Source organism: Rana temporaria, chromosome 1, assembly GCF_905171775.1.
Source record: "Rana temporaria chromosome 1, aRanTem1.1, whole genome shotgun sequence".
Lineage (NCBI taxonomy): Eukaryota > Metazoa > Chordata > Amphibia > Anura > Ranidae > Rana > Rana temporaria.
The window spans coordinates 345,514,118-345,528,619 of record NC_053489.1 but is presented as its reverse complement, the minus strand read 5'-3'; the positions used below and the strand labels follow the sequence as shown (position 1 = coordinate 345,528,619).

General features: G+C 42.6%; 1 protein-coding gene across 1 annotated transcript in view; it reads left to right on the top strand.

Moving 5' to 3' along the window:
• The window catches only part of PCGF3 (polycomb group ring finger 3), a 114,937-nt gene that overhangs the window by 86,308 nt on the left and 14,127 nt on the right, over window positions 1-14,502 (top strand). Inside the window, exons 4-6 of the mRNA XM_040361898.1 lie at window positions 8,460-8,515; window positions 13,451-13,561; window positions 14,269-14,357. Coding sequence (XP_040217832.1) covers window positions 8,460-8,515; window positions 13,451-13,561; window positions 14,269-14,357 — 256 coding nt within the window. The remainder of the gene's footprint in view (window positions 1-8,459; window positions 8,516-13,450; window positions 13,562-14,268; window positions 14,358-14,502) is intronic.

Here is a 14,502-nt window from a genome sequence, read left to right as displayed (position 1 = left end):
ATTTTTTTTTTGTTAGTTTTGGATAGAGTAAGGCAGGGTTATAACCACTGTCATATTTTTTTTTTTTTCGGCTCTATGTGCCATTATGGAGATTTCCCTTCACTTCCTGTCCAATAGCCAAACAGGTAGCGAGAGGAAATTCCTGCAAAATAAAGGATCCCTTGGTGACCCCCAGGTCACCAAAACTAGTGTCCCCATTGGAAGATTTCCCCTCTATTACTTTTCTGGGGACAACCCCACATTTGGGGTTAATTTCACTTTCAATGGTAATGGTGAACAGGACAAATAGAGAGGGTGACTCTCCCTAATGGGGGCACAGACAGCAATAAAAACTAACAAGCACTTTAATCTTTCTGCACGTTATCCGAAACTAAAAGTTTTGCTTTTAGTTAAACTTTAATTCTCACCACTGAATGAAAAAATGAGCGCTTGCATTTTATGACGTTTTTTTTTTTTTTTTCCAATCTGTTAATTGTACAGTTTGTCTCTACATATGGTGTGCTTTGTGTTAGTGGATCCTTTTGTAAAAATTAATACAAAGTGAACACAGGAGGAGTGAAATAGTTTACGAATATTTATGTTCACACAATGGAGAAAGTTAAAGCGTTTGTTACCCCAAAATGTCATATTCCTGATATGTGCCTGCTGTAACATGTTCATGTATGAGAACGTTTCCTGTTCTTTTTGTATTGCTTCCTTTGTGTGAAATCCCTGGTGTTCCTGCCAGTCCCTCTGCTTTCCTATTAAAAACTGACTACACTAAGCAGGAGAACACATCCTGGTCAGTTCTTTAGCTATGCTGGGAACGCTGTGTGCTCTCCTCCAATGATCAGACTTGTCCTGACACGCCCCCTGCTGCCATTTAATAGGAAGCTCAGTGTGTTGCTGTCCCCCCCCCCCCCCAAATGCTTATTTTACTGAGAACAGAAGGAATGTGATCACTTATCAAAAAGGGAAATAAGGTATTTATAATGTATTTTTAGATCAATACAAAAATGTTTTGCCTTTTCCTTTTCATTTTAAACGGAATTGGTTGTTTTACAAGGTGATCGTTTACAATCGCTTTAAGCTAAAGTATAGCTGGCAGAAATCCCAGAATTTATGCACAGTATATTCTCTTTTGCACTCAGTACCCACTTTATGTAACCTGAATCTAGTTTAGAAGAAATCCTTTTTAGCATACCAGTTCAGTAGCACCTGTGGTTTGCTGTTACTGATTAAATAGCAGGTAATAATAACCTCAGCCGGGTTAGCCCCCAAAATCCAAATTTTTGAATACAACTTGGTAATCTTGTTAGATCTTTGTTAGATCAGGTTAGATCAATTGTTTGCATTCTACCTAGAAGTAGAAATATTAAGTTATTTGCTGGGAGGGCTAATCAATCATCAGCCCCCCTTATAAAAATGTTTTACCAAATAGTTCGCTGTTTTGGGAACTATTTGTTGGATCCGGTATGATCAAGTGGTTTTAATGTTGGCTCTCACAAAATTGGAGACTTGTTAAGTCATTAACGAGGGGGGGGGGGGGGGGCTGGCCCCCCATTATCAAATCATTCAGGCTAATAGATATTCATTAGATCTGGTAAGATCAAGTGTTTTTAATGTTAGCTCTCACATAATTTAAGAGCTATTCCACATAAAAATAGAGATATTAGGTGGTACATAAGGACCACCTAATGGATAGTTGTTAGTTTTGGCAAGATCAAGTGGTTGTATTGTTAGATCTCACATACTTAGAGACTTATTAAGTGATTAATGAGGTGAGCTGGCCCCCTTATCAAATTTTCTGCCCAAAAATCATCCCGGCTAATAGATATTCCTTGGATCCGGTAAAATCAAGTAGTTTTAATGTTTATAATTGCAGGAATATTAGGGATATTTGGTAGGGATGCATGGATAACCATACTAGTTTCTATATCGGAGCCAATACTGAGCATTTTCACTTTTACCAGTGAGGAGTGCCATTGAGAATACTGAGATATGCTGAAATGATGTGGGACATTATCGACCGGTGTTTCCAAGCCCATTGAAGCCTGAAGCACAGCACCAAAAGCCAGTTTTGGATGCCCATCTTCAGTAGCTGACTCCAAATCCAACGATGCAAAGAGACAGCAGTGGAAGTCCAAACCCTTGCAGAGGGCTCCCGTTGTTGCCTCCAAGAGCATCCCAGTGTCCCGTTTCCTTTGACACATGCTGCCCGACATCGGAGAGTCAATGCACACCAGACTCCCAGAATTTAGCGTAGACTTAAGCCAGATCAGAATCTCTGCAAGAGAGGAACACAGATACAAGCCACCAAACAAGCACAGATACAAGCCACCAACCTGTTGTTCCCATCCAAGTAGAGGGAATCTGCACCAAAGCCCTTGTGGATACTAGAGCTTAAGTGCCCCTTCTCTACATAGACTTTTTTTTGACCGGAACCTCAAGCACCTGCCATTGCAGAAGTTGGAAGAGCTGAAGATATGGGACATTGGGACTCAGAACCTCCCCTATTATGGCTAACTACCGGTCAAGCTGCCCTTTGATCCCTCCGTGGCTGGGAAAGCTGAGCCTTTTGACACTCTGGCAGTGGTCTGTCCTCGCCGACCAGGGGCCATTAAGAGTTCTCTCATCATAGGGACCAATGCTGATCTTGTCAGAAGGCTGTTGACACCTCTTGTTCTGGGCACTTCAACTACAAGTGTGCACCCCATGCTGGGACAAGCCTACCAGCGCCTGGTACAAGAACAGAAGGCTGCAGCTGAAGGAGAGGGAGAGATCTGGCACTTGGACTGGTGTGAGGAGGCCTGTTTATGAACATCTGTCAAGCTACATTGTAAAGCAATCAGGCCCTTTCATTGTCCTTGAAGCAGACGGACAGAAGACATGGGAGTGTCCCACAGTCTGATTTGGTAGGTGGAGCAAAGGATAGGATCCCTGTCAAGGAGTTCTATGTGAAGAATACTCCTCTATTGCCTGAATGGAAAGACAGGGCCAGGGCTCAGCTCCTGAGATGGCAGGCTGCATTCTCCAAGAGTGAATTCGATGTGGGGTGTACAAAAGGTTCACAACACCGGATCCATCTCTTTGAGTGCATAAGCCGATCAGGGAAAGAGTCTGATAGATTCCTTTAAGGGACTTTGAGGATCTGTGTGAACAACTGGCAGAGTTGAAAAGGGCAGGTATCATCCGAGTCCCAGAGTCCATACGCTTCCCTGATAGTGGTGGTACAGATAAAGAATGGGTCGCTGAGGCTGTGTATTGACTACCAGACGCTGAACCGAAGGACCATCCCCGACCTATATACCACCCCAAGGATAGAAGATGCCTTGCAGAGCCTGTAAGGAGTGAAGTGGTTCAGCGTGCTGGATTTGAACCAAAATCCCCATGCACCTTGATGATCAGGAGAAGACCGCTTTCTTTCCCCTGGTGGGGTTCTTTGAATTGGATAGTATGCCTCAAGGCCTGTCTGGTGCCCCAGCCACCTTCCAAAGGCTAATGGAGAAGACCCTGGGTGACATGAATCTGATCAAGTTGTCGGTGTACTTTGACGTCATAGTTTTCGGCAAGACCCTGGAAGAGCATCTCAAGAAGGTCCTGAAGAGACTCCATGATTAGGGGTTGAAGCTGTCTCTGGAAAAGTGTTCATAAACAAATAGTAATAAATAAATAAAAAATAAACTACCTTGGCCACATTGGGCCAGATCCACGTAGATAGGCGTAAAATTAAGCGGGCGTATCGTAGTTGCGCTACGCCGCCGCAACTTTGAGAGGCAAGTGCTGTATTCACAAAGCACTTGCGTCTAAAGTTACGGCGGCGTATCGTAAATGTGCCGGCGTAAGCGCGCCTTATTCAAATTGTGAAGAGGTGGGCGTGTTTTATGTAAACTAAGCATGACCCCACGTAAATGACGCTTTTTACGAACAGCGCATGCGCCGTCCGTGAAAGTATCCCAGTGCGCATGCTCCAAATTAACCCTCAAAAAGCCAATGCTTTCGACGTGAACGTAAATGATGCACAGCCCTATTCGCGAACGACTTGCGCAAACGACGTAATCGACGGAAATATTGACGCTGGCCCGACGTCCATACTTAACATTGGCTGCGCCTCATATAGCAGGGGTAACTTTACTCCGGAAAAAGCCTAACGTAAACGGCGTATCTGTACTGCGACGGCCGGGCGTACGTTCGTGAATTGGCGTATCTAGCTGATTTACATATTCTAAGCGTAAATCGGCGTACACTCCCCTAGCGGCCAGCGTAAATATGCAGTTAAGATACGACGGCGTAGGCGACTTACGCTGGTCGTATCTACGCAAAATTCTGGCATATCTGATTCTTTGAATCAGGCGCCAAGATACGACGCCTCAGACTCGGAGATACGACGGCGTATCTGGAGATACGCCGTCGTATCTCCTACGTGGATCTGGCCCATTGTGTCTACTGACAGAGTGGCCACCGACCCCCAGATGCTGGAAGCTGCCACCTCCTGGCCAAGGCCTACTAATGTGACTGAGCTTAGGTCATTTCTGGGATTCTGCTCGTATTACAGAAGATTTGTCAAAGGATTCGCTAAGATAGCTCGCCCACTTAATGAGTTGCTGAAGAACGAAGAGAAAGACTATGACCCAGATCTGTTAAAGCCTGTCGGACCAGCTGGAGGGCCCAGAAAACCCAGAGAGTCCATTTAGGAACAATGGACTCTGAAGTGCGATAAGGCTTTTAGGCAGCTAAAGTGAAGCCCAACAACCACTCCAGTCTTGACCTATGCAGATGAAACCAAGCCATACGAGCTACACTTTGATGCCAGTTAAGATGGGATAGGTGGGGCTATATCAAGAGCATGACAGCCATCTAAGGCCTGTTGCCTGCGTGAGTCAGAGCTTGATCCCCACTGAGAACTACCCCATGCACAAACTTGAGTTCCTAGCCTTGAAGTGGGCGGTGGTGGATAAGCTGAGGGATTACCTGTATGGACGGAGTTCATGATCAAGACCGACAACAATTCTCTCACCTCCATCCTCACTACCACCAAATTGGACGCCACAGGTCACAGATGGTTGGCTACTCCTATCGGGGGGGTTACTTTCAGCCTGAATTATCGACCGGGGACGGGAACAAAGTCGCGGATGGTTTGTCAAGAGGGCCCCATTGTTCCGGTGACCCTCCAGAAGAATGTGTGCAGCTAACACCTGAAGGGTACAAGCCTTATGTCAAGTAGCAGAACATCAAGCTGGAGGAGGATCCAGGTCCGGAGACAACAGTGTTAGCCGGTGGTGTCCTCGGATGATATTTTGTCACCCAAGTTGGGGATGAAGGTTTGCCCAAGCTGTCAAAGAAAGACTTGTGGAGGGACCAGTTATAGGACCCTCTCTGTAGCTTGGCATTGAAGGCCTTGGAGAGCCAATGCCCTGACGTGCTCCTCACCGACTTCCCTGAAGGAAGCCCGTCTGCTGCATCTAGAGTGAGATCAGTTACAGCTACCTCTGACGATTCTGAAGAAAAATGGCAGTTATTCCTACCTGAAAAATATAGGGTGACCGTATTAATGGCCCTACATGACAACCATGGCCACCTAGTGCCAGAGAGGGCTTTTCACCTGGTGAGGGACCGGTTCTACTGGCCTTGCATGTGGGCTGAAATTGAGGGTTATTGACACTCCTGCATCAGATGCATCCAAAGGAAAACTTTGCCTCACCGAGCTGCCACAATGGGCCATCTTCAGAGTCGGGGATCCATGGAGCTAGGTGTGCCAGTAGGGGCTGGGACGATTCTTGGGGTTGAAGGGCAGTGTAACAGACTGAACAAACTCAAGCCGCTCCTATGGGGGTAGCACACGAATATCCATTAGCCTGAATGATTTTTGGCCAGAAAATTGCATGTGGGGGATTATAAAAATCTAGTGTTTAAGTCGTGATCTTGTCCTTTTTAAAGTAAACCCATTACAGGTTCTAAAATGATATATTTTTGGACTTTTTTGCTGTTTATGTCCAGTTTGGAAGATTTCCTTTAAGTCATGCCTTTTGAACACAACACAATTTAAGAGGGAATCTCCCAACCCTCCTGGGCAGTTGTAAGTATCCCCACTGGAAAATATTCTCTATCTAACTCTTTTTCTGGAGATTTTGGATTTGTTCCAACTTTCAGTCAAGGTTGAGATCAAACGGAGACAAAAAGTTTTTTTTTTTTTATTTTTTTTTAAAGAACTTTTGGCTTTAGATGCATATTAAGCTAGGATTGATATATGTTTACCAACATTTTAACCTTTCTACTAAAATCTTGTGTTCAGGCTCTAAATGCTAATTTCATAAATAAAACATTTTAAAGATCATATAAAAGTGGTTTCTAAATATTTTTGGTGCTTTGCTTCTGCACATGAACAAATTATTCCTCTTTTCAGGAGTGTCTGCTAAATGGCTTTTTCCATACATTTCAGATTCTTCCCTGAATTTGAGATCATTTTTGCTATCACTATATTATTTCTAGTAGAACAGTATTGGTTTGTCAGCAGGGATGCTGCATGTGTCAGTGCTTCAGTAGCGCACAGTAGCATTCACAACAGGTTGAATAGAGGTCAAGAGGTGCTGGCAAATGGCATTCTTTAGATGCGTCTTAGAATGTGCCAGGCAGTGTACTCCAGTTTTCATAGTCTTAATTTTTTACCATCAATGTTCCTTTTAGCATTCATTCCAAATGGCTGTGTACTGGTACTTTACAAGTATAAGTTCAGAGAATTAAGCTCATGTATAGTGAATTCTATTTGCAGTCTGTGCTAGGGAAGTTGATATAGAATATATCTGTAAAGTTATCACCCATACAGTAGTATTCTACTTTTATAAAATACAAGCTGTGTATTTTGATAATACACTATGATTTTATTTTTTTACTTACCGTATTTTTTAACACTTCAAGGTTTTTTGTTCATGATACAGAGTATGTTATGGCAATATTAATTGCCAAGGAGACACAATGAAGATGGGAACGGAACATCAGCTTTAGTATATACTCTGTATGCATAATAAAATATGGCACACTTGCCTTTTTAGTGTGCCTCTACCAATGATGCAATGTCCCTGTTCCACTTTTTCTGGCTCTGCCATTGGGGGGGCAACACCACATGTGCGCTGGACTTGTGTAATCCTGAGCTCCCATTCTGAGCATCTTAAAGCTGGAGGGAATGAGTCAAAGGTGCATACGGCACTGTGCAGCCACTGAAGGCAGTGTATACGTATTTAAAAAAATTGCAAGCAGCGAGAGGAAAATGTTTTGACAGAAGATGCTTTGCGTGCCTCTTCTACCAAAGAAACTACCTTCCAGCTGCATTTTAGTTCTGCTTGAGGCCCGGTTAACACTGGTGCGACTTGCGGTCCGGCTTTGGAGGCACATTTTGCATGACTTGTACAAATGAAAGGTTGCCTATGAGAGCTGTCTTAACTGGTCCAACACAAGTCGGTCCGACTTAAGGTTCCTGCATTACTTTTTTGTCTGACTTTTGTCCATTTTAAACCCATTCAGTATCATTAAAGTAGGATCCTTGTCCTAGCCGTCCGACTTGTGACATCCGACATGGTGATTACAGCAGCAGGAAAAGGAATTTGTCACACTGGGATTGTTTTGTTTGGTCAAAGGACAAGTCGGGCTATCTCTAAGTCGGCGCAAAATCATATCCTGTTCATTCAAGTCGGATGGAAGTAGGGCCGATGTAGGACTGTCACTAAAGGAAAAAAAAATTTTGCCTAAAATTAATGTCTGCAAGGTAGACAGACAGAATAGTGTAATGATTCTGTTAAAAAACGAGTAAATACCTATTAAATTCTTTCATCTATATCACCTCCGGCATTCTAGTTTCTGTTCTCTCATTCACTTCCTGGTTTGCATCGTTTGTTCATGTAAGAACTACATTTCCCAGTATGAATTGCGGCACGCCCAGTAATTCACACCTCCTTGAAGTTTCTAACACGTAGAGAGCGTCCTGCCACACAGATGTAGTTCCCAGGAGGGGGTGAGCACGTTACTCACCACCGCAGTAAAGCCTCCCATCACGGTGGTGAGTAACAATCAGACAAGCAGGAAGTGAACAGAACAGAGAAGAAATAGAGCAACTTCTGAGCAAAAACGAACAATGAGGAAGTGAAAAAAAGGAATGTCTGCAGGTAAAGGATGCTTATTATGAAAAAATGTTTTTTCCTTTACAACCCCTTTAAGTCCACCCAATTCCTGTAGAGTTGCTGTTTATACTTTTCATGTAATGTGTAATCCAGCAGTCTTTGCTGTCCAGACCTTGGCTAATCACTGAAGAATGGCTATATCTAAGCGACGGTAAAGGAAATAAGCTTTCTTTATTCTTTTTGCGGACATTTAGTGTAAAATGAGAGCCTTTAATGAAAGGCAGTCTGTGGAATTATTTATGGTATTATATACTATTCCATTAATTATAACTCTTGTTTTTTTTTTCTTTCTTTTTTTTTCTTTTCTAGCCACGACCGAACAATGCAAGATATTGTTTACAAACTGGTGCCAGGTCTTCAAGAAGGTAGGTTTATGCTGCAATAAAAGGTGGTGGGACACTAGTTTAAAAAAAAAAAAAAAAAAAACTTTTAGCCAAAGCAGGCAGAGAGAAGGGCATATAGAGGAATGGGTATTGTGATGGTATTATACAGTTGGCACCGTTCTCTTGAGCATGTAGAAAAATGCTCTTTTCTATGTCTGGACATGGCCTTTCTTTTTACCATGTATATGTGTGTGGTCTTGGTGGCTTTATCTTTCACAGGTTAACCTATCACAAATCTAGAGATAGAGGCAACTAATATTGGATACAGAGCTCTTGATACTTTATTACACAATTGTATATCGCATTTAGGTGCTTGCACTTAAAGGGTATGTGCAACCAATTTTTCTTCTAGCTAGATTACGAATAGAACCCCTGTCAAGTTTTAATTGCTGTCAGTGCCGCAGTAGGACGTTCTTCTAATGTCATGGACATTCTCAACCTTTTCAACACAGAGTATCCCTTGCAATACCTTTCCAGTCTCAGGGAACCACTGCTAAAAATTACTATATCTACAATTTATGATACATTTTTGTGATGGTCAGTGGGAAGAATGTTCTTTACACTTGTGGTAATTGGAAAGAATGACCCCCTTACAGCTAAAAAGATCAATAGTGTCAGTGGGAACCTATATGAGTGGAAGAAATTGCTCATTGCTCATGGAACCCCTAGTAACCTGTGGAGGAACCCTGGTTGAGAAACCTTGGTTTCGATCATCGTCTCTAAAACAGAGATTAATAAGAAATCGGAAATGTGTCACCAGGAACAAAGGTCGAGGGTATATCTTCTAATGGGGACACCTGTTCTGGTTACAAGTGTCTGAGAGAAATCCATCTTACTTTGTTTTGGCTATAGGTGCACTTTAAAGAAGAACGCCAGCATTTCCTCCCCAAAACAACAAATGCATTGTGCATGTAAATAAGTAAATGTCGTCTGGGCGAAGAGTTTTCAGCGTTGTGCCAAAAAAAAAGTGCCGATAATGGCTGACAAAAACGCTCACCATTTTGCTGCCATTTTATCTTGCTTATGGTGTGTTTTTCATTAGTCATGTGACTCAAAATGCATCAAAAACAAAACACGGGTGCATTTTTGATGCTTTCTTGCTGTATTTACATGCATTTCAATGGAGAGGTGTTTTTGGTGCCAATTTGTTAACTAACCAATAATGCAGCAAGCAGTGTTTTTAACACCACTTCAAAAGGTGTTGATGATGGCTGACAATAAATTCTCATTCATTTAAATTCATATTAATTTGATAAAATTAAATGCCATAAATCTATCCCCTATTTTGCTGTCCAACCCTGCCTGGCTTTATGTGGAAAAGTTTTGCCACCTTTTCTGGCAACAATTGAAATTAAGCGTTTGCAATGACTGGCAATGAGTCTTTCACATTGCTGTTGAGCAATTTTGGCCCACTTTGCAGAATTGTTTTAATTCAGCCACATTGGAGGGTTATCCAGCATGAACGACCTGTGTAAGGTCACGATACAGCGTCTCAATTGAGGTCCGGGTTTTGACTAGGCAACTCCAAAACCTAAATTTTTGCTTTGTTTGAACTATTTGGAGGTGGACTTGCTGTTGTTTTGGATCATTGTACTGCTGCATAACCCAAGTGCACTTAAGCTTGAGGTCACGAATTGATGACCAGACATTTAGAATTTTCTGGTAGAGTTTAGAATTCATGGTTGCATAAATTATGGCAAATTGTCCAGGTCCTGAAGCTGCAAAGGCCATCACGCTACCACCACCATGTCTGACTGTTGGTATTGATGTTCTTGTTATGAAATGCTGTATTGGTTTTAGGCCAGATGTAACGGAACGCATACTGTCCAAAAAGTTAAATTTTTGTCTCCTCAATCCACAAAATATTTGCCTAAAGGTCTTGGATAATTGAGATGTTTTTTTGGTAAATGTAAGATATGTCTTTGTGGTCAGCAGTGGCTTTGGCCTCAGAACTCTCCCATGGATGCTATTTTTGCTCAGACTTTCTAATTGTTGAATCATGAACACTGATCTTACCTGAGTCAAGTGAGGCCTGCAGTCCTTTAGATGTTCTGGGTTCTTTAAAGCGGGGGTTCACCCTATAAAAAAAAAAAAAAATGTTTCCTCTAGCATAAAATTAGGCATAGTAGCGCGAGCTACAGTATGCCTGTATTTATTTTTTTAGCCCCGTACTCACTGTGCAATCGTATATTGAAGATTCCGACTCCCCGCGGGGAATGGGCGTTCCTATCCAGAGGGAAAGTGATTGACGGCCGGCTCTGGCACGTCACGCTTCTCTGGAAATAGCCGAAATAGGCTCTTCACGGCGCCTGCGCATAGTCTGTGCGCAGGCACTGTATAGCGCAGTGAAGAGCCGAGACCTACTTGCGCTACTATGCCTAATTTTATGCTAAAATGGAGGGTGAACCACCGCTTTAATGATGTCCTGGATGAGTCTTTATCATGCACTTTGAGTCATTTTTGTAGGCTGGCCACTCCTGGGAAGGTTCACCACTGTTTCAAGTTCTCTATTTGTGGATAATGGCTCTCCTCGTGGTTCACTGGAGTTCCAAAGCCTTACAAATGGCCTTGAAACCCTTCCTAGACCAATACATGTACATTACTTTGTTTCTAATCTGTTCTTGAATTTTTTAGCTTGTGGCTTTTTGTGATCTGTTGGCATACTTCACTTTGTCAAACAGCTTCTATTTATGTGATTTCTTGATTCAACAGGTCTGGCAGTAATAAGGCCTGGGTGTGGCAAGTGAAATTTAACTCTGCTTTCCAAAAAATTGTAGTTAACCAGTTAGCAACCGCCCTATAGACGAAATACGTCTACAGGGCGGTTGCTTAACTCTGAGAGGGCGTCAATGTACGTCCTCCCAGAGTCGCGCTCCCGCGCGCCCTATGGGGCGCGCACACGGGAGTCTCCGTGACCGCCGGGTCCTCCGGACCCGGCTGATCACGGATCACGGTAAATCGCCGCTGATAGCGGCGATTTACCACGTGACCGCTCCGTCCAATGACGGAGCGATCACTACTAAACAACCCGGCGTCATGTGATGACGCCGGTTCCTCCCTCTCCTCTCTGTACCGAACGGTACAGTGTGAGAGAGGAGAGGGGAGAGAGCGGAAGCAGCAGCAGCAGCAGCTGCTGCTGCTGCTTCGGGCTGGATCTGTGACACATGCAGTCACAGATCCATCCCTCCCTCCCTGTGCAATACTCTGCAGTACCAGCCATACTCTGCAATGCCCCCACACTCTGCAATGCCCCCACACTGTGCAATACCCCAAAATACTCTGCAATGCCCGCAATACTCTGCAATGCCCGCAATACTCTGCAATGCCCGCAATACTCTGCAATGCCCGCAATACTCTGCAATGCCCGCAATACTCTGCAATGCCCGCAATACTCTGCAATGCCCGCAATACTCTGCAATGCCCGCAATACTCTGCAATGCCCGCAATACTCTGCAATGCCCGCAATACTCTGCAATGCCCGCAATACTCTGCAATGCCCGCAATACTCTGCAATGCCCGCAATACTCTGCAATGCCCCGCAATACTCTGCAATGCCCCGCAATACCCCGCAATACTCTGCAATACCCCGCAATACTCTGCAATACCCCGCAATACCCCACAATACTCCACAATACCCCACAATACCCTGCAACGTCGTCTATGGGGATTTTTAAGTAGCGAAGTTTGGCGCCATTCCACGAGCGTGTGCAATTTTGAAGGGTGACATGTTGGGTATCTATTTACTCGGCGTAACTTCATCTTTCACATTTATGCAAAAGAATGAAGAAAAAATACTAAATTTGCCAAATTTTATAACAGAAACAAAGAATTTTTTTTTTTTTTTACAGAATTTTCAGTCTTTTTTCTTTTATAGCGCAAAAAATAAAAAACCTAACGGTGATTAAATACCACCAAAAGAAAGCTCTATTTGTGTGAAAAAAAGGACGAAAATTTCATTTGGGTACAGTGTTATATGACTGAGTAATTGTCATTCAAATTGTGAGAGCACCGAAAGCTGAAAATTGGTCTGGTTATTAAGGGGGTTTACGTGCCTGGTGGTCAAGTGGTTAATTGCAGTTCATTTATGATTCATCATGGGAAGGGGCAATTCTTTTTTACTTAGGGCCAGACAGGTTTGAACAGCTTTTTTTCCCTTATAAAATTCCCAAAATAAAATAATAATTTAAACAACATCTTGGATTTACTCGGGTTATCTTTGTGAAATATAATTTTTTTTTGATGATCTGAATCATTTAAGTGCAAAAAAAATAAATAAAATAAGCGAAGGGGGCAAATACTATTTTACACAACTGTATCTGCAGTGTGAAATCCAATGCACTGCTGCCTCTGATACTACTGTTCTTGTGAGATTTGGAGTGGGATTTTCTGATCTCACTATTGTGCTGCTCAATGTTGTTCTGGCAAAAGGAGGAGGCAATGGCTCTGCCTCTATCAAGATGACAAAGACACAGTGCAGAACAAGGCATGGCAAATCCATATTCAAGAAAGATCATCTGCATAGAGACCAAATGTGATATCGGTGACTATTTGTTTGCACCCTGTCTGTTTTTTGGGGAACAGCATTTAGTGTACTTCCTTTTTGACACCAGTCATTTTAAATTAATATGGGCGTTTGAGCATATTCTAAAAAGGAAGGACTGTATAAATGACCAATAGGGCAGCATAGGGTAGCCCAGAAATGAACGTCTATTATTATAATCGATATTAATATAGACAACTTTTTCAGAGAGACTCTACAGTACGATGTTTGAAACCTGTTTTTAAATGTTTAGCATATTTTGTCAAATGTTGTACATCCTATCCACCATGTGTTCGCTTCTTACTTATGAATGTATGTAGCATTATATTCAACTTTTCATTTAGGTTCTTGCTTTTATCTTTTTTTTTTTTTATTAGCGGAAATCCGAAAACAAAGAGAATTTTATCACAAGCTTGGAATGGAAGTGCCTGGTGACATCAAAGGGGAGACTTGTACAGTTAAACCAAGTGTAGAAGCCGTTAGGAATGGTGAGATTTGAAATTGTACTCTCTGTCCTGAGTCCTTATATCTAGCATGGATTATTGTGAGTATGGTGTACAAATGATTAGCTAATGTAAATCGTCTGAGTGTCTTTGCCCTAAGAATGTTGCTTCGCAAAACTTTTATGTATGAGACACCGCCACATACTTAAAGCAGTAGTAAACCACTTTAAAAAAAAAAAAAACATTGCAAGATAATGTGCTAATTTTGAAATTCTTCAGCGACGTGCTGTCACCACTGATGGGGCTTCCATCTTCACCCGGTCTTCCTTCTGGGTTTGTGTCTTCTGGCCATCTGATTGGGCACTCCGCGATGATGTCACTGACTGCGGCACGGAGCTCTGAAGGAGCGCATGTGCCGGTGACATCGCCGGCTGCATCCAGGGTGAATATCTAAGAGATATGCACTGTACCTACAGGAAATCCTTATTATAGGCTTACCTGTAGGTACAAGTTAAAAAAAAAGGGTTACTTCCACTTTAACTGAAACATTAGGTTTTCCCAGACAGACAAAAAAAGCCCACATTTTTAGTTGTTGGCTATTCCAATAACCAAGCTCCCCAATTATGAGCTTGCGTGTCACGTTTCTGCCATGTTTGGTTCCCCTTGTAGTCGTCTTGTTTTTCAATTGCTTGGTTTTTAGTCCTAGTGTGGTCTTTCTAAAACTTACAAAAATGTGCAAAATTAAATTGTAGGTGAAACAAAGGCAGAAGATACTTCAAATAAAGAATCAACAGAAGAAAAACAAGAAGAAGACCATGACTACCACAGGAGTGATGAGCAGGTAATCCTATTTTTGGAGAGGCTAGACTACACCTTCTCTGGTCTAGTGAGGGGCGAATATGTGTATTCAATATGATTTGAAACATCGATCTCTATTTCAAGAGATGTTTGCTATATTTGGTAGAGGGTTTTCTCCCCTGGGCCAT